Source organism: Daphnia pulicaria, chromosome 4, assembly GCF_021234035.1.
Source record: "Daphnia pulicaria isolate SC F1-1A chromosome 4, SC_F0-13Bv2, whole genome shotgun sequence".
NCBI classification, from domain to species: domain Eukaryota; kingdom Metazoa; phylum Arthropoda; class Branchiopoda; order Diplostraca; family Daphniidae; genus Daphnia; species Daphnia pulicaria.
The window spans coordinates 281,415-300,838 of NC_060916.1; the positions used below are offsets into that span (position 1 = coordinate 281,415).

General features: G+C 37.5%; 3 protein-coding genes and 3 long non-coding RNA genes across 13 annotated transcripts; 3 read left to right on the plus strand and 3 right to left on the minus strand.

The window, feature by feature from the left end:
- The first annotated feature begins 401 nt into the window (after positions 1-401).
- LOC124336581 lies at positions 402-2,834 on the plus strand. Its single transcript, XR_006917084.1, has 6 exons — positions 402-500; positions 574-950; positions 1,947-2,036; positions 2,102-2,216; positions 2,419-2,576; positions 2,649-2,834. It is a non-coding gene; the product is annotated as an uncharacterized LOC124336581 (long non-coding RNA).
- Positions 2,835-3,662: 828 nt separating this feature from the next.
- On the minus strand, positions 3,663-5,389 carry LOC124336562. 2 transcript variants are annotated; one of them, XR_006917046.1, is made up of 4 exons: positions 5,368-5,389; positions 4,784-4,863; positions 4,597-4,717; positions 3,663-4,183 (listed from the first exon to the last, which is right to left on the minus strand). It is a non-coding gene; the product is annotated as an uncharacterized LOC124336562 (long non-coding RNA). The 2 variants fall into 2 exon arrangements; XR_006917045.1 differs by lacking the exon at positions 5,368-5,389 and adding an exon at positions 4,967-5,217.
- Positions 5,390-5,417: 28 nt separating this feature from the next.
- LOC124336591 lies at positions 5,418-7,899 on the minus strand. 4 transcript variants are annotated; one of them, XR_006917098.1, is made up of 7 exons: positions 7,683-7,899; positions 7,538-7,546; positions 6,559-7,326; positions 6,303-6,458; positions 6,098-6,221; positions 5,825-6,020; positions 5,418-5,742 (listed from the first exon to the last, which is right to left on the minus strand). It is a non-coding gene; the product is annotated as an uncharacterized LOC124336591 (long non-coding RNA). The 4 variants fall into 4 exon arrangements; XR_006917096.1 differs by having other exon boundaries at positions 6,559-7,323; positions 7,538-7,899; XR_006917097.1 differs by having other exon boundaries at positions 7,538-7,899.
- A 286-nt stretch (positions 7,900-8,185) lies between these two features.
- Positions 8,186-10,541, plus strand: LOC124336171. Its single transcript, XM_046789871.1, has 7 exons — positions 8,186-8,394; positions 8,502-8,594; positions 8,652-8,973; positions 9,043-9,197; positions 9,267-9,471; positions 9,533-9,784; positions 9,850-10,541. The coding sequence occupies exons 1-7, from the start codon at positions 8,266-8,268 to the stop codon at positions 10,341-10,343; spliced, it is 1,650 nt and encodes a 549-aa protein (XP_046645827.1). The 5' UTR covers positions 8,186-8,265; the 3' UTR covers positions 10,344-10,541.
- Positions 10,542-13,528: 2,987 nt separating this feature from the next.
- LOC124336246 (trypsin Blo t 3-like) lies at positions 13,529-16,167 on the minus strand. Its single transcript, XM_046789974.1, has 9 exons — positions 16,023-16,167; positions 15,844-15,898; positions 15,626-15,705; positions 15,399-15,484; positions 15,074-15,206; positions 14,810-14,951; positions 14,177-14,644; positions 13,977-14,113; positions 13,529-13,911 (listed from the first exon to the last, which is right to left on the minus strand). The coding sequence occupies exons 1-9, from the start codon at positions 16,038-16,040 to the stop codon at positions 13,759-13,761; spliced, it is 1,272 nt and encodes a 423-aa protein (XP_046645930.1). The 5' UTR covers positions 16,041-16,167; the 3' UTR covers positions 13,529-13,758.
- An 810-nt stretch (positions 16,168-16,977) lies between these two features.
- LOC124336381 (astacin-like) lies at positions 16,978-19,072 on the plus strand. 4 transcript variants are annotated; one of them, XM_046790160.1, is made up of 9 exons: positions 16,978-17,105; positions 17,266-17,409; positions 17,502-17,577; positions 17,738-17,887; positions 18,015-18,135; positions 18,203-18,390; positions 18,520-18,588; positions 18,684-18,793; positions 18,864-19,072. In XM_046790160.1, the coding sequence occupies exons 2-9, from the start codon at positions 17,281-17,283 to the stop codon at positions 18,909-18,911; spliced, it is 891 nt and encodes a 296-aa protein (XP_046646116.1). In that variant the 5' UTR covers positions 16,978-17,105; positions 17,266-17,280; the 3' UTR covers positions 18,912-19,072. The 4 variants fall into 4 exon arrangements, with proteins under 4 accessions (XP_046646116.1, XP_046646115.1, XP_046646118.1 ...); XM_046790159.1 differs by having other exon boundaries at positions 16,980-17,105; positions 17,277-17,409; XM_046790162.1 differs by having other exon boundaries at positions 17,004-17,105; positions 17,252-17,409.
- Positions 19,073-19,424: the final 352 nt, after the last annotated feature.

The following is a 19,424-nucleotide window of genomic DNA, read 5'->3' on the forward strand; positions in this document are numbered from 1 at the left end:
GTTAAGGCCTTCTTCATTAAATTTGTTGTAGTTTAAACAAGGCAACACAAATGAACGGAGCCCAGATGTGAAAATTGTGTACTTGGAACTATGAGAAAAAAAATATTGCATTAGTCGATGACGCTTTGTCTTGGTGTCCTGAGTGAGTGAGTCGTTCGAAACACGATGCAGGTTTCCTCTAATTAAAGGACAATTAGGACATGTGTCAATGTGTTCTTCACTCTTTCAGAAAACGATAGACCGGAAATATATTTTTTTTGTTAATTATTTGCGGCGTACAATCTAAAATGTGAATGATTGGATTTTGAGCTGAAAGCTTGTACTGACTATAAAAGAAAATTGGCAAAACGGTCACTTTAAATCCGGTTAGATGTCGCTGACATCGCACTATTTTTCTGTCACAAAACACTATATTTTCTTGTCGAAAGTTATTCTGTTTTCTTCCATGTTTCTTCGTAATTTTCTTAGTATTTTGGAATAAATTTAACGCCATATTAAACGTAAGTTTCTTCACTAATTCTAGTGCCTGCATGGTTTTTATATTTATACTATTGTTTCTACTTGAAACTCTAGATTATACTGCAACTTCCCTGTTCCCTCTTATGACCAACAGACAGCAGTCATCAGCAAAAGTTTTCGAAGTCCGTTTAGCTAAGCAGTTTTTCAACTACTAACTACTACTACTACAACTCTACTATAAAGCAGTTTCTTTATTGGATTTGTGTGGTCCTTGAGCCAATGCTGACCTTTGTCCATGACAGAAGAGTGACATCCACCAACATTCTGCTCCATTCTTATCTTCGTGAAACACACTCATCTAGCTTCACTGCTTCTTTTGCTGCTACACATCTTGTTGTACTTCACTGACGAGTAATCACCTGTGAGTAATCACCTGAGTAACCACCATCTTCATCCGCACCTGTAGTCACTCATCACGGGATTATGCTCAGGTACCCGACAATTGACATATTTTTATAGAGTATCTACTTATCTTCTTGCTTTAAACTCTGTGTCTGTCTAATAATTTCAAAATTACCCTTCTTGCGCTCAAACGTAGTATTACTTAGACCTTTTTTTCTAACGCTAGATGGCTTTTCGAGTTTTCGATCATTTTCAGCTGTCAAAACAGTCAGTCTCAGATACTTTGCAAATCTCTTTAAACATTTATCGGCAGCTGTTGTGTGGAAATTTTTAGTGAAAACTGACGATAACTATTCCACCAACAAAGCTCACATGTTAGATTTTTGATAATGTGTTTTTTTTTTACTTCCGGTTTTCTCATTTCAGTCAGTAGTTCAATAAATATTCATTCGACGCATAAAAGAATCACATATTCCTGATCCTCGTCAAATTTGTGGTAAAGTTCATGTTTTTTTTTTGTACGTACGCGTACTTCCGGTTTCGAGAATTTTCCTGAACTATAGTTCAGTCAGTCAAAATTTGTCAAAATCAGTTCAGTTCAGGAAAATTCTCGATTTTGGCCAAATTTTGGATTTCGTTTAAATCACATCTAATCGATCCCAAATTTCATGGAGATCACGAATATCTCGTTTAATTTGACAACATCTCAATGGTTAAGGCGCTATCGCCTACTTCCGGTATACTTCCGGAAAATGTGCATTAAACTAATAAGTGAGCTTTGTTCTCTGAACATTTCTCTAGATTGATTGCTAGGTTTTAGCAAACAAAAATGCGCTTTTCAAGTGTTGTAAGTATCTTAAGACGAGTCCTTCAAATACGGAGTTTTTAGACGTCAAATAGATGGCGTGGTGATTGTGTCATTATGTTTTTATGGCGGTTTGCTGTCAAAAGTTGAGCTATCTTTTCTTCGAAAATTACGAATGAATTCATTGGTAAATTCGAGTGATTTCGTATGTAACTTGTCCGTGATGTGTTCTATTCCGTGAATATATTGGATAACCTAAACGTTTTTCATAAACTTACAGGAAGAAACGTGAAAGGTTGTGCAGCCTACTACCAACTATTTTGTTTAAAATCATTGTATTCTACTGAATGTCCCGTCGAAATGATATCAGGTAACAACCAACACTAGCTTTATTACAGTATTGCTGAAAAATGTATTCTTCTCATCTTTTATTAGAATTCATCATAATTTTTCCTGTTGTATTGGACTTGCTATATCACCAACCCCAGCACAGACAATCTCTCATTCCATCTTCTAGAGAACCTTGGATAACTGACTGGTGGTTTCATGTGTAAGTTCACTTGTCATGTCACTGAACTTTCTTCATTGCAATCTAATATGTATTTAAAAGTCTGCACTTTTACTTATACATCTATCAAATGTTTTAGAGGACATTTCCAGTGCACTGATAAGAATTATTTTAGATCATAGACGTCAAGCACATTGATGACACAAAGTATAAACAAGGTGACTTATTTTTTTTGCATTTACAGGTTTATAAATTGGCATGACAAACTTTATGAGAAGTCATGTCCTTTGAAGAAAAAGGACAAGGACTAGACATTCAACAAGATTCCTTATTTGCTAACCTGTTGGCTGCTACCCTTGAATCTCCCCCTTTACTTCCTTACACAGGCCCTCTTGATTGGAGGTATTGCTTTCTGTTGCTACAACCTTGTTTGAATATTACTGTCATCCAAATAAATGTTCATTCTGCTTACAGGGTAACTCCTTCGTGAACTTCATCCATTGCTGAAAACCGACAAGAGAATGCTGTAATTCAAGATTGATAAATTGTGTAGTTGTTAGTTAACTTACAAGTGCATAATCTGGGCTCCCTTCTTTTCTGTGGCCCCGTTTCCCTAACTAACCACTAACCAACGCCCGCCGGTGGTCACTCACCCGCTGTGAAACCAGGAGGAGGGGAGGGCTCTGGTCGAACGGGGACTTGGAAGGCGCATGATCCGATGAAAACTTTTGGAGGGTCATGAGTCTAACCCGGAAGCCTAGTATGACTAATCGCTCCCCAGTAAAACTTGCCTCACACTCTTCTCTCCTCTTCCATTTCCAGGTAATCTCCCTGGATCTACGCCGACACTGCATGTGCGAGTTTTAGCAAGCAATCCGCCACCCAATTTGACAAAAAGTGATAGTTTATTTTCACGGAAATTGCTTCAGACGATTGAAAAATTTCTAGTTCAACAATCTCCTGTAGAAATTAGCATCTAGTCTACTGGTGCAAATTGTGATTCTTTAAGCTTGATTAATTTAGGTGATGTGTTAAAGCTATTGTGGGAAGCTAAAAAATTGAACTAATTCGCTTTTTCCAAATATTTTGAAGAGAGATCACAAGAAAATCTAAAAACAACAAAGTGATCTAAAACCAAAATATTCAGAAAAGTGGATTAGTTCAATTTTTTAGCTATACCCACAATAGCTTTTAACACATCACCTAAATTAATCAAGCTTAAAGAATCGCAATTTGCACCAGTAGACTAGATGCTAATTTCTACATGAGATTTTTGAACCAGAAATTTTTTAACCGTCTAACGCAATTTCCGTGAAAACAAACTATCACTTTTTGTCAAATTGGGTGGCGGATTGCTTTCTAAAAAGCCTCGCACAAAAAAAATTGTATTGAACCGGACGCTCTGTTTAATGAATTGTTTATTTTGCATGTGATCGTGGATGATTTATTTTTATACAATTTTTTTATACAATGATATTTTATTTCATATAAATATGATTATAGATATACAACAAGTGTGTAAATTTGATGTTGGAGATTGTGGGGTTTTAGGAATGGATGTGAGTGGATGTGGGATTTGATGTTGGTGGGGGTTTGAGGAGTGGATGTGAAAGTGGAAAGTATAGGTTGACAGGAAGGTATAGGTTAACAACAGATATTATCATCAAGTACAGCATATTCATTTAAAATATACCTCACTTCTTTTAGTAAATCATAACCAAATACCCCACCCCAACTTCCTCCTCATTTCCCCATCCTGGACATGTTTATTATTTGTTTGACATTAAGCTCCCCGTATTACTATTTTTTTTGTTCCTTCTCAATATATAAAAGTAAACTGTGGAGACACAAATAGCAATTAAACACAATATTGGATGTCACTTCTGTAGCACAAAAGCAGCACCTTGGATGCACAAGGAACAGCAACTTGATGCAGATATCTTTCACCACCATAGGCTGCAACAACACGCCACATTGGACAGCAACACCACTGCTACGTAAACATGAACCTATAACCGAAGTAAAATTAATCTTCAGCATCATTGGAAATGCTATATGAAATTTAAAAAAATATATGCTACATATCACTTCAAATATTATTTGGCAACATTATCTTATACCTATTGTGGAAACTTGAATTAACAAATTTACATGAAACTAGATGACTCATTTAAGATTTAAAAAATACAAATTCATTTAAATTTTAAAGGATACTCCACAGTAGAACAAATAAACAAAACTTCTTTCAGAATCTGCCTTTCTTGCATACAACAAACTCCCCTTTAAATAATCCATAACAGAACACCACCCTGAAGGAAATAGCTGTTGACTTGACGAAATCCCAAAATGTTAAAACTAACCAATGTATGCAAAGCTTAATCACATTTCAATTGTAAAATCTATAACTGGATAAGATTGTCACCTTCAAATAATGTATGTGTTCATGATGTTCACAACAAAAGTAAATGCAACTTCCGAGCAGCCTGCACGATTTGATGGAAGCCCTAGATTGGATGGCTTAAGTTCCTTTTATTAAGAGGTGCCTGCAATCATACATTACAAATGTTATGATCCACATGTATTTCAATCAGTTTAATTGTTAATTTTACCATTGTAAAAGCAGAATGTTACTCAGCTTCTCGACATGGTCGACAGCATGGTTTCCAAGTCTTTCAGCATCAAAATTCGTCTACAAATAAAAAATGAAATTTAAACACTTTCAGGCCACTTTCACTGCACATGCAATAGAATTTAATCAAATCAATTATACCAAGAACACATATTATACCTACATTATATTGCTTCAAATAGAGACCCAAATACTTTACGGCAACATTATCTGTTCCCTTTTTAAAAAAAAAATAAACTTGAAGACTCATTTGAGATTTAATTACAAATTCATCGAACTTTGGAGTACTCAACAGGGAAATGATACTCTTTCAGTATCCATTTTGCTCTTCCAACCAATTTCCCTTACACAACCCGTAACTAAATACCTATGATAGAAGGACAGAGACAGACGAAGAGTTTACCTGATGAAATTCCAAAATGTTAAAACTAAACAATAGTGACAAAGCTTTCCCTGAAAACTTCTAACGCTTTACTTCCAACTAAACATATTTTAATGAACTCCGAATAAACTCCACGTGAAATCGAATCTTCTATTACACCAAGAATAGTATACCAAGATTACCAAAATAGTTGCAAGCACCCACCGTCCGCCAACCCGATCGAACTGTTAGACATCACAAATCACAAATTCTAACAATCAATCTGCCAACAAATATACAGCTAACATCGAATCGAAACCCCAATCGAAGGATAGTGGCATCCCTTACTCTCGAAGCCACGCTTCAACTGAAATTTGAAAAAGAACCAAGAAGAAGGTAGGGGCTAAACAGATAGCTAGCCTGCGCCCAACAACTGAAGATAAATCTGGCCGCCAGATGTCCTCTTCTGTGTCCCAGATGAACGCATGAGCGGAACGACTATCTTTGCTTTCGATTGGACGGGGACATTGCCCCATCCAACCACCAGCCGACTTTCGAAACCCCGGGTACTGCTGATCCTATAAGTTTAAACGGGAATGAACGGGAAATTTATCACAAGTAAAAAGAATCTTATAATATTATGCATATCCAATTATTTACCGAGAAAGTACGATCGAATCACAATAGTTACGTTCTGTGTGTTGGAGGAGGATCGGGTGTGTAAACTTCGTCTAGGGCCGATCCTGTCCTTTAAGTATTACTATCAATGCCACTACACTCAATTCACTGGATGCACGATGGAGAAGGAAATCGTAGTTCCCTTTATTAAGGTGTAATTTAACGGGTAGGAATTTCTCTACAAAAATGTTACCACATATACCGGTGTATGCAATTTCAGACAAACTTAATACACCCAATAAATTTCCTATTTACCTCTTCACGCTCGCGGTCCTAAGCAGTCACATTATCTGGCTGGAGATGATGTAATCCTCCGAGTCTTTAATTCTTGGAGGAGAACACAGAAATCCTGGAATCTGTACTGTTCTCTCGCGAACGGCTGGGAATAACAGAAACAGTCTGAGAAATTTCTATGAACGTCCATTAGAATATATGAATTTATGCTTTTTTCCAGGCTCACCTACTGTTAAAAGATCTCCAGCTGGAATCTTCAATCTGCTTTTCCATTCCTTGGATGAAACGGCTCAAAACTCGTTGAGAATCTCTGTCTTGGGATACTGTCGGTCCAGTTTTCTCAGCTCAGTTTAAGTGACGACGAGTTTAAGTCAAATCCGTACTAAGATAAAAGACAAATCCGTACTAAGATAAGTTTCTTTTATTGAATTTCTTTGCTTCATTTGCTGATAGTCTGAAACAATGTGGAAATTAAATGTTACCTGTAATGCCAACAAGCAGCAACTCTTTGAGGTTGATTGTGGAATCAGCCTGAAAAACTGAAGTAATTTTTTTTTATATTTTGATTTAACTAAGATAACAACAATATCTGAAGGACATTTTTAAAGCCAGATAGAGACTGTGTTGTTCTTCACTTGGAACCAACTGGCCACAGTCGGCGTTAGGAGGTGGCCATGGGGAGTTGAATGTCGTCTGCAATAAACAATTCCGTAATGATAATAATTTTTCCACAGCCCGAACGAGTGAATTAGTTGACATTGGTCGATTGACAACCTCGTGCGACGATCTGCAGCGAATGGGAAATAAACTGAGCGGACTCTTTTCTGTCAAAGGATCGAAAAAGTTAAAAATTGATTGTTGGCCAGATCTGGCCAACGTTGGGTACGTAGGGGGACAGTTTTCGTTTTTCTCGACACGCATTTTCTAAGCTCAGTATCTCATAATCCCTAAGGAGAATCAATTGGCCGGTTTTAGCAACGTGAATCGTTGGTATCCTTGCAAGGCCCCGGAAGAATTGAGGAAAATAAAAAGGTGTTGATCAAGATCGACTTACAGGTTTGGCATAACGTCATCCTCCCCGCTCATGAAACAATAGACGTCCCAATTTAGGTCATCTGATCCATCCGGAAGAAAGAGTGCAGCAAGAGAGACATGCACAACTATGAGCTTCATGCGATGTTTGTTTGATGACTCTCGATGGGATTCCATAGACAGAAGCTCGTTGATGGTGTCTGCAAGTTGCATTTCTACTTGGATGGACAAACAGATGTACATCATTATTGGTCTTACTGGCAAAATCTATACAAGAATTGAAAAATGATTAAATTGATAACTGAGTTCTCATACATTCTCTGTTAGCACAACTTATAAATAGGGGCACTTTTCGAATTCACGGACCCACTTTGAATTTTCTACCTGTAAAAATGTGAAAACAACAAGTTAAAAAAAAAAGGAAATTACGTGATGGCACTGCGAGGCGGAGGAAGAGCCCCAGAAAATTATAAATTTCATTGGCGATTCGGGTGTCAATTGGAAAATTGGTGCCAAACAAAAAATGATGAATTATGTCAAAACATATCTGATTAAAAATTGACTAAAAAAATACTTGATCCCGCAACTTAGGTCTATGCGAGATAGATGCGCCTGGTAGATAACTTTCTTTTTTTACACGCAGAATGTAAAAAACATTGGCGAAAATATCAGATGAAAAGGATCTACAGCGAACGGGACATCAACTGAGCGGATTCTTTGCTGCCAAAGGATCGAAAAAGAGGAGGAAATGGTTTAAGTTGCAACTTTAATGCAATCAAAATGGTACGACGAGTTTATAAAACGTAAAAAACGCTGGCGATAAATACAATCAATTTGAGTCAATAATTGATATCAACTTTTTTTTTCCTTTTCCCTGTTTGACCATGTCCGCAAGGTAATCTCTGCTTCAGTAAATGGTAGATTGTCCATAGCCACGTACAAAACAAATAATACTATTGTACCATGACATTCAAAATTCTAATCGTAAACTTATCTTCTTATTTGCAGAGATTATATAAACACAAAGACCTGTTTACCTAAATTTATCAAGTGTAACCTTTCAGTTACATGCAACAAAGGCTTCAACTGTATAAATTGAAACGCACGTCCAGTTGGAAACCGCAGTTTCATTATAACCAATTCCGAACAACTAAAGAATGGCGCATTTTTCTGTAGTTTCACTCACCCAAGTTGTTTTGCTGTTGGTTTTCATCTGCTGGACGAGAAGTTCAACTGGGGCTGCCTTTTCCATAGAAGAAGAATTCCTACAACTGAAGGAAAATTATGTAAGAATTTATCAACATTTCTTTTTCACGCGATGTTGTCGACAGTCTGATTCAATGTTGTTATTTTTGATGTCTTATTGTTATGTTATTTCATTTATTGTCAATAGATTCAAATGAAACAAGACGTGACAAGTTTGAAATCGACAGCGATTGAACAGCAGGCAAAAGTGACACAACTAGAGGCGCAACTCGAACTAAATGTAAGTCTACTTATTCAGAGTTTCACTGTGGGTAAACACTTTTTTTTTCTATGACAGAATGAACTAAGACATGATTTGACATTGAAAGTAATTCAACTAGAGGCCAAAAATGTCCAACTGGAAGTTAAAATTCAGGATCAAGAAAGAAGATTAACTTCCTTTTTGGAACCGGCTGAACTTCCGGTTTCCACTGATTCAAAATTATTTCCAGTTAATAAAGAAATTTCAATTCGATCAACTGGAAGGAGCGGAATCCCAAGAACATGCAGAGAACTTCGTGCGGCCGATCCTTCACTTTCATCCGGAATGCACTGGATCGATCCGGACGGACAAGGTGTCGGCGATAACCCAATTTACGTTTACTGCGATATGACATCAGGTGAAATAGTTACATTTCCAATTATTAAAGAAAAATATGATGTGATTCATTATCTTTCCATAAAAACAGGATCGACCTCAATTCTACACGATGGTGAATCTTCTTTAAATGTGGGACACTGCGCCGATGCCGGGTGCTATTCACGCTCCATCAACTACAATTCGTCAATGGGACAAATAAAAGCTTTGATGGAATTATCCACTGAATGCCATCAGTCGATTAGAGTCAGTTTTATTTTCATCAGTTTAATTGATTTTCTTTTCTTATTTTTTAATTCTAAATTATATTATTAGTATGATTGCAACTATGCCCCATTCGAGTCAAATGGCGTCGCCTATTCCTGGTGGAACGACAGAGAAGGAAATGCGCAATACTTTTGGGCCGGAAGTAACACGGACGGAGTTCACACCTGCCAGTGCGGAATTGATGCAAATTGCGTCGATCCTGCGGCGAAATGCAATTGCGATGCTCTTGTACCACTTCAATTAGTCGACGACGGTGTGTTACGGTTCCCGTGTTTTTACAGAATTAAAATGAATAAAATTAATTTTGTTTGCAGGTGTCATTACCGACAAAAATGTTCTGCCCGTCACTCGTTTGAATTTCGGACGAACTCAACTGGAAACTTCATCCGGCGTCCACACCCTTGGCCGACTCGTGTGCACCGGATTAGTGACTTTGACTGGACTGCCAAAGTCCTGCCAAGATTTGTGGTTGATTGGCCACACCCTGAACGGATTTTATTCCGTCATGGGGTCGGCGAAAATGGAATCAGTTTATTGCGATTTCACTAAACTACCGGACGATGCGAGTAAATTTTTTAGATTCTCACGAATTATTCAGTTGCAATTATCTAATTCTATAATTGATGAAAAGGTTTCCAGAAATGGATTGGATATGTCGACGTTAAATCGGCGCCTGTCCATTTCTACGTCCAGAGAAGTACTTCGTTTTCCACACAAAACACTCCGATTAAATTCGATTTGGTGCGGGTGAACGAGGGAAATGCCATGGATTTGGCGTCGGGGAAATTCACGGCCCCGCGACCGGGAATTTATTTTTTCTCTTTCGCGGGAGATGCGCGTCTTGAGGGAGATGCGGGTCTTGGGTCATCTACTGTTGATTTTTATTCTCGTCTTTATTTGAACGGGTTTCTAATCGGGTCGAGTCATGTTCATAAACATGACGGCATCATTGATCAAGAGAGTCCGGTGACAATCCAGTCGACGCTGAACTTGAAAAAAGACGATCAAGTCTGGGTGGCGTTTTCTTATTCTGGTGGTTCATCCTCGCATTTGTTTGACGACAGTTACCACTACACCCATTTCACAGGTTTCCTGTTGGAGGAGGAAATTGTGGCGTCCCTTTGAGGTTCAACTTCATTGGCAACAAGAAACATTTTCGACCATTTTTGTTTCATTTCGACAAGAAGTTTTGGGGAAGGGAATTTTAGGGGGAAATAATTCAATCGATTCTAATCCATTAAGGGGTAGGAATTTCTGTACGAAAATTTTGACTGTGGATGTTATTACACTTACTAAATACACAAGCCAAGTTTCAAAATTCTATTGCAAAAGTCTAGACGTTACAAACGAAAAACCGATTTTGATTGCCAGATTTTCAAAAAACGGGAGGCCTTGAAATGGGAGAAAATTCATTCGCGTTTAATTCACAGAATTCACTTTACGGATTGAAATTTTTGAAAAATTCTTTGACTGGTGAATTCAGATTTTCAGTTCTGCAATCGTCCACAAAAATTATCGTGTCCATCTCTAAAATCAAGGGCAGGGGACTTGAAAAACTAATTTTGATTGCCAGATATAAAAATTTTAAAATTTTGCTTAAATAAACACGAAAACAACACGCCTACGCATTTCGTTAATCTTTAAGGAAGCTTTTCACAATCTTCCAATTTAATTATTTCCTTCTCATGGACGCAGGAAAGGAAAAGAATAGGGGAGGAAATTCGATCGACTCCAATTCGTTAAGGGGTGGGAATTTCGTGACGAAAATTGACTGTGGATAGAAATAAACATTTTGAATGCAAAAACAAATTTTCAAGTTTCTAACTGTAAAAATGTGGACGGGACAAGTTAAAAATCAATTTTGATTGCCAGATTTTAAAAATGTTGTTTTCTTATCGCAGCTCAAATTAAATCAAATCAACACGAGAACGAAACTGTTTTAGTGTCTACGTATCTCGTTTATCTTTGGTAATTGCGTTTCACTTTTTCGGTTTCAATTTCCAAAATTTTACCCGCCACAACCGCACGAAATGGCGCGCCATTTATTCGTTCGCTGTGAAAAACGGTAATTAAAAAACAAGAAATGAAAGACCATTTCATTTCAATCATGTCGTGCAAATCAATCATTCCAATATGGCACGTAATCAGTCAAAAAATCGCAATTGAAATTACGCGACAGGTACAAAAAGTTCTTACCTTTTGCCTCCATTTTGATGACTTTCGTGGTGTTGGCTCAGGTGAGTGGAATTTTCTGCATCTTGTCCAGTGCCAGGGTCGTTTATTCACGGTCTCTTGAGGGATCAAATGTGATTTATATCCTCTGATTACGTCGACGTCAATCTCCACAATCTCACTAGAATCCAACAAATAAATGGTTTCAACTTTGAGACAACACTGTGAACTGAGTTGTTGGTAGACTTGTGGCCAAATTATTTCCTTACTTGACGAGATTTAACGAGTTCCAGTTTTGATTTGCACTGCAGACGAACATTTGTGAGAACCGGGAAGTGGCGATGCCAAATTTATAATGGAAACAAAATGGGAAACTGGGTTGCCTTTCGACGATTCTGCACTTTCTTAAACCAACCATGGGCATGAAGAGAGTTTTGCAAGAGGGCAACGTCGAAGTTTTTTCCAAATAGGTTTTCTTCAACACTGATATTTAGTTGCAGATGAGGAACTGTAACATGCCAATCTCCATTTAGACTGGAGATTGGAATTCTTCTTATTTATAGGCAAACATTGTGTCTGACAGTTCACGTAGGTAGGTGTTGTGTTGCTGACACTGAATGTTTGAGACTTTGAGCTCACTACAATAAGTACTTGTTTTACATCTTGTTATACAGCTGGATTCTTCACGAGCTGAGGTGACTTCAACAGCACCACCATACTTGACCGAAAAGCTTAGCTTGTTGTTGTTGCAGTGGTGGTGGAGTGATTTTGACAGAACAACATTTTCTTGTTGCACTTATTTGTTTGTTTACAGGATAATTAAATACAAGCGAAATAATCCATGCCTAATTTCTTGCACGTGGACTGTTTGAAACATTTCATTGATTTGATTTCTTTGTTTACACGACTTTATGGAACGCGTCACTCGTGGGTAACACAGGTTGGGCAATCGAGAAACAAAAGAAAACTTTTGCGTCAAAGAACTGACTCATTTGCTAAATGCTCATAACAATCGAAGAATGATTGAAACTTTTATACACTATGCTGATGGCAGCCTATTAACTTTTGCGTTGCGTGTGGCCTAACAAGCAATAACTCAGACTGGCACTGGCACTGCGAGTGCAGACGAACTTTGAATGAGCACGGGAAATGTGATTGTGCGGGGTTGTAGCTGCTTGACTTGGCACTAGATGGCTCGAGTCGTCGAGTGTAGAAAGTAAGTAAAAATCAAGGGGTTGTCAACTCTATTACCCCTCGGATTTTTTTATAGTTTTGAGGGATGTTTCCAACGTTGGAAACCAAGGAAAACTTGAAAAAAGGTTAAAAGGGTAGGGCCATTATTTGACTTGGGAGAAACGGCAGGAAAGTTAGGAAAGGTAAAAAAAAAATAAGGAAAGGGGAAATATTTGGAAAACCCACGGAACATTTGCAATTTTTCTATTAGAAAAACTGGAAAAAGGGGTGGATCAGGGGTAAAAACCAAGAAAGAGTCAGTAGCAAAACTAGCGCAAGTAGTATCCTGCATGGAAACTTGGACAGCCGCTAGGGGTTCTACGCAGGATACTCGTAAGAACCACCTAGCGGCTGTCCCAGTTTTCATGCAAGAACTTCAGGCAACGTAAAAGTAGCCGTATTCAAATTTCGCGCGGACATCGATAGTGAAATCTGACAACGTTTTCGACGTAAAAAAGGGGGAGTAAGGAAAGAAAATGTGGTAAAAAGTGGGGTATTATCTTGTAATATTTCCAGTTTTTCCAAATTTTCCAATTTTTCTAATGGAAAAGGGGAAAAAGGTATAAGAATAAGAAATGGACATAGAGAAATTGGAAATTTGTGGACAAAGGTTAGAGAGGGAACAGTACGGAAATTTAACAAGAATACCGCGCTGCTTTGGTTACTTCACTGTGCGTGGTAATAACAATTTTCTAGAAAAATTAGAGTTGACAACCCCTCGGTAAAAATAAAAAAGGAACATGCAGAATCGTGCAGGTTACATTACAGGACCGACCAAAAATCCCACAACCCCGGAAACACGCCGGAATTATGGCGGATGCCTAAATTCCCTCATCAACATCGAAATGACATAAGCAATTGTTAGTGATATTTAGTGCCGTATCCATCAATCTAAAACTTAATTATTACTTGCTCAATAAAGAATTTTATTATGCCCCATCCTATGCATGATGTAAAGACACTCAACACATAAAAACCATAAAATACATGCATTACGGTATAACTTGATGGTAAAATTAGTTGGGTCACATTTGATGTGGCCAATTTAACAAAAAAAAAGATAATTTGCAGTCTGATTTTGGTGCGGTTCTCGGATGACGGCTGACGTCGACTACGTACCACTATTTCATCCTTTTTATGGATTGTTGGCCATCGTAGTCGCAATCCATCCAAGGTAGGTGGTGACTCTCGCGTAAATACCAGCATAATTAGGATCAGCACAGCCGTAACCCCAGCTAGTAATACCGACTTGAACACCGTTCACGAAAAGCGGACCGCCACTGTCACCCTACAACCGACGATAAAACTGGATTAATATGGATAATAAAAATGAGCAAATTGGTAGATACCAACCTGGCAAGTGTCTGTGCCCGGTGCTGAGGCACACATCATATCAGCGCCTATGAAAGCAGTACCATATTGACTGGTGCAGACGGTGTTGTCTTTTACCACGACGTCAGCTTTCAGCAATACATTTGAAATGCTTCCTCCTTTTGATTTAGTTATTTGTTAATGTAATACTAAAAAAAATACAGACATGCATGAATACTAACCTGAAGAAGTCGTTCCCCATCCAGTAATCACGGCTGGGCTATTTGCATAAGTACTGAAAGTTCGATCAGCTTTATCATTGAACAAATCGCTCAGGGGTACTAAATCAGACACAGAGTCTGCGCTGAATGCATCGCACAATGGATTTACCGTTGATGGACTTGCTGGTGTTGTCGGCGGCTCTTCTGGGCATGTGCACGAGCATGATGTCTGAGTTGTGATCGGTTGAATTGTAGTTGATTGGGCTGATGTTGGTTTTGCTGTAGTAGTTGGTTTAGTTGTAGTTGATTTAGTTGTAGTGGTTTTTGTTGTTGTGGTTCTTGTTGTTGGTCTTGTTGTGGTTCTAGTTGTTGGTATGGTTGTGGTTCTTGTGGTTGTGGTTCTAGTTGTTGGTTTGGTTGTGGTTCTTGTTGTTGTGGTTCTAGTTGTTGGTTTGGTTGTGGTTCTTGTTGTTGTGGTTCTCGTTGTTGGTTTGGTTGTGGTTCTTGTTGTTGTGGTTCTAGTTGTTGGTTTGGTTGTGGTTCTTGTTGTTGTGGTTCTAGTTGTTGGTTTGGTTGTGGTTCTAGTTGTTGGTATGGTTGTGGTTCTTGTTGTTGTGGTTCTAGTTGTTGGTTTTGTCGTGGATCTTGTTGTTGTGGTTCTAGTTGTCGGTTTTGTCGTGGTTTTGGTTGTTGTGGGCATAAGGGTAGTTGCATTTGTAGATGCACCTGTTGGAAGAGTAACGAACGGTAGATTTGTAACTGCCGCACTTAAGATCAGCATGCCCACGTCGTTATCCTGTTTAGATTATTGCACGTCAAACAGAGACACATTAGTCAATAGAAAGGTACAATATCATTTAGAGATGTATTTTTCAAGAAAAATTTGCAGTAATCGTATAATATTGGTTAAAAAATTACCATGGTATTTGGATTGTAGTTTTCGTGGATGATAAACTTCTTTACTCCTCTTTCGACAGCTCCTGTAGTGCTTCCGTCAATCGCAAGCGTATTTAACACAACAGTGAATTGGCTGACTTCTGCTTGAGTGTGACTAACCCCAAAATTAAAACAATATTAGTCCTGCTTATTTTAACTAAAAAAGACATTAAATGGACAATTTCAATTAGGTCTATATAGTAAAAACATGAAATAGTTTCAGGAAGCGACTCTTCTTGATCGGTTCTTCTATAATTCAATCATTTTTTAACATAAACTAATTTCAGTGTACTAATCATGATCTTACTCGTATAAACAATGAGCTGCAGTCAAGACTTGGGAAGGTCCAATTAAAGTTCCTCCACATAAATAGCCGTTCAAGAACAAGACGGACTAGGAATAGAAACAAGAATTTGAAATATTTAAGATGAAAATTTCTAAAGTATTTGAATTATGTTGGTAAGAAAGGGAAAGAAAGTATTTGGGTTGGAAAAGAATGAAAAGAGTTCTTTAAAATATCAAGTTTTGTTTTACCATGTAAGGATATTCTCCGGACGCAGCTGGAACTCCATTGACGATTTTGTTAGGATAAGCATTAGCAACAAAGTCTGCCACTAAATTATTTAAAAAAAAAATAATAATAATAAATTATTGCGTTCGTTACGTCGAGTTGCGTTGCGTATTATTGAGTTTTCTGATAATTTTAACCTTCAAAAGACAATATGTTAATGTAAAAGGAAAAATGTTCATACATTCGTTGAGTGGCTGGGAGTGCAAACCACTAAGGAAGCAAAAGAGGGCTATAGCCTATAATTAAATTTCAAATGATTAAGAGATTATCGAAAATGTAGTTAAAAAACTTTAGAAAAATTTATTGAATTATTTAACGTAAAGTGACTGAATGACGTCAACATTTTCGAATTAGGCTAACCCAATAAGAGAGATGCATTGCAGGGGGGCGAAATATCGTGAGAGCCAACTAGGAGAAAATGGCAAAGTAGAGAGACGAGCCGGCAATCAACTGATGACCACGTCGATTAACGCGGTCTTTTTATCTCTTGAGTGAGCCGAACTCAAGGGAATATAGCCTAAGCTAAAAACGTGCATATCTTACTGTTTTTCGTTACGACAAACAACCCCAGAGGTGGGGTTTTAGTAAAACTTTCCATGTCATTGGTTGTAGCCTTTCCGTAATATAACATGAGCCAACTGGTTAATAAACATTTAACAACGTTCTGTCCACAGCATTTAAGTGCATACAACATGTTATTCGCTGTGAATTTTTTATACGACCTGCTGCTCCTCAAATAAAATTTATAGTTTTCGGAGACATTTTGATATAGTGTTAACCTATGAAATAAAAGTAATGCCCGTTATTTTAATGCAAACATTCAGTTACATGTTATACTCTATACTTCTACGCTTAGCATTTTCATTTTACTGCGGATGCATATATAACTGAATAATGTGTAGAATAACACAAGTGCGCATCGCACATGCATGCTATTCGTCACAATTGTAATAATTCAAAACGAAATTATTTTTGAGACTACTGGCTGTAGCTGTTTCAAGCCCACCCAAACTGACGAAGGAATAGGACCAGATGTCCATAAACTTTCGCACATAAAACTTTATCATAGCTTGTTTTTCCAGCAGTTACACTTGCTTGTGTGTGGGTGAGTTTGAGTGTGAGTGGCAACATGTTTTCTATGTAAATATAACTAAACTAGTAATAAATCTGACACATTTCAGCGATAACGTGAATTCGTACCGGGTGAAAAGAAATAAATTACCTCGGACAAGTGGCAAATAAAATGATGAACCAGATGTAAACACCAGCTGTATCCACATCATCCCAGTGGATTACTTGCAGTACCTACCTTTCTCTTGACCACAGCTAAAGAGACGTGGACCTATAAGTAAGCAGCTCGGAAACCGGCAATCACCTCATGTCGTGAAGTCTCTCGAGTCTTGCTAAAAGAAGTTATCACTATTAGCCTGATCGAGTCACAACGTAAGTATCGGGGCTCGATTCCTTTCTCTGTTAAATAATAATAATAAGAAATAAATAAAGACATGGAAAATTTCTCTAATATTTTTTAGACTAGCAACATTTCATTGAATTTAATAATATCTGTATATCATACTAACATGTAATAGTAATGGGCTAAAAGGTATTTTACAGGAAAATGACGAATACCTTGTCGATGATTCTAGCCATTTCCGGGGTGGCATGTTTTTGGTTTGGATCAGTCACAGCATCGCCCGTCATCAAGTATGCGGTTAACCCTATAAATGAGAACAGGCCTTATGAGCGGGTATAAATGTCATCATTTTGAATGGAATTATAATAATAATAATAATTTTTTTTTTTGTTATTGATTGTTTGTTATGTGAAAAACAAATATAGAGCAGCACAAATTTTGTAGCTGGAAAGCCTCTGACTGAAGAACTATTGAAAGGAGATTTTTCCAACATAGGAAAAGGTAGAATTTAAATTAAATATAGGTTTTCCCCAATTCTTTTCTTTCGCTACTTATTTTACTATTTATGTCTATGCTACCCATAAAAGGTTTGATCACAAATGCCTCGCTCTTTTTCTTTTAAAAATATAAATATACCTTGACTAATTCTGCAAATTTGTAGAAATAAGGGACGAGTTCATTCCGTGGGACAAACAAGACCCTACTCTTCACGAAGGTGACATTAAGCTTTTTGGGGACAAAAATGCTATCTTGAGCACTAGCTACCGTTGGCAGAGTGCAATTGTTCCTTATGTAATCTCAGCTGACTTTAGTACGTATTTCAGAGATTTCGATTATCTAAACTGTTTCTTTCATTTGAAAACTAATTGTTCAATAACCTAACCTTACTTTGGTCTGCATTTTATGGTGATCGTTGTTAACGTTTTTCCCATAAAAAGCACCTGACCAGCGTACCATCATCGCATTCGGCATGAGTACGTACCACAACAATACGTGCATCCGCTTCGTTCCTCGAACCTGTGAAACAAATTACATAAGAATCTTCAAAAGTGGAGGAGGGTAAAATACTTTGTAAATGTAATTGTTTTATTTACTTATTTTGGCCACATATTGAAAAACTACTAAGTTGCTGGAGTTACGTGGGCATGATAAACAATGGCGCTCAAGATGTAAGTCTCGATGATGGTTGCATCGCTAGTTGGGCACCAGGGGTAGTCATGCACGAACTAATGCACGCCCTTGGATTCTACCATGAACACACACGCCCCGATCGTGACACCTACGTGACGATTAACTTTGCCAATATTAAGTCTCGTAAGTGCAAGTCTTATTTAAATTGCCCAAAGGGAATTTTCGAAAAAACCCTTTTTGAAATTCTTTAATGCCTTCAATTAATGCTTGTATTTTTAATCTTTTGTTAATTTTTTTGTATGAATATTACAGAATACGCGCACAATTTCGACATCAAGTCTACTTCGCAGGTTACTACTCTAGGACTTGCTTATGACTACGGTAAATAATTAATTTTTAAACAATTGTTGGAACTAACAGGGGAAGGCTGACTTGAAAAATACAGCGCTAAAGTGCTTATAAATTTTTGTCATCAGGTTCTGTAATGCATTACAACAAATTTGCTTTTGCTATTGACAACACCATTGCAACCATCACTCCCATTATTGGGAACCCAACCTTGGGGCAAAGAGCAGGATTTAGTTCGGTACGTATGATTTTAAATATGAAATTGATTACATGATTACGAACATGTTTTCACAAATCTTTTATTGTAGCTGGACCTCCAAAAACTGAACGCATTGTATTGTTCCGCATCTGGTTAGAAAGTTTAACGTAAGAATAACTTTGCGTCGATTTTATTTCTCTTTTTATTATGTACCCCGTCTTATACGTAAGCCCCAAAACACATCTGTAAAACAGTTGTTTGCTTACTTGGTGATTGATTTTCACATGTTTTAATACAGCAGTTTGTTTGGCATGAAAACACATTGTCGGTGACTTTAAACATGTTAAAGAGGTTAAAACTTACATTTTCATTGACGTTTCATCCTAGTAAAACCCCAGTTGTATCCACACCACACACACGTGTAAACATATTTTGTGATTTCCATAGCAAGTTTTTTCAAAACACTTTAAATTAGGATCTGTGAACCGTCCTGCAGAAACTTCCTTGCTTTTATACGAAACAGTACACACATTTTTCAATTCTTCGTTGGAGCAGTTGAACCAGAGTTTGACGAATCACAAATTCACATGTAGTTTGTGATCACAAATTTGCATAACAACTTGTGAGCTAGAGGCAGTTGCCATATGAACTTTTTGTTTTTGGAAGTTTT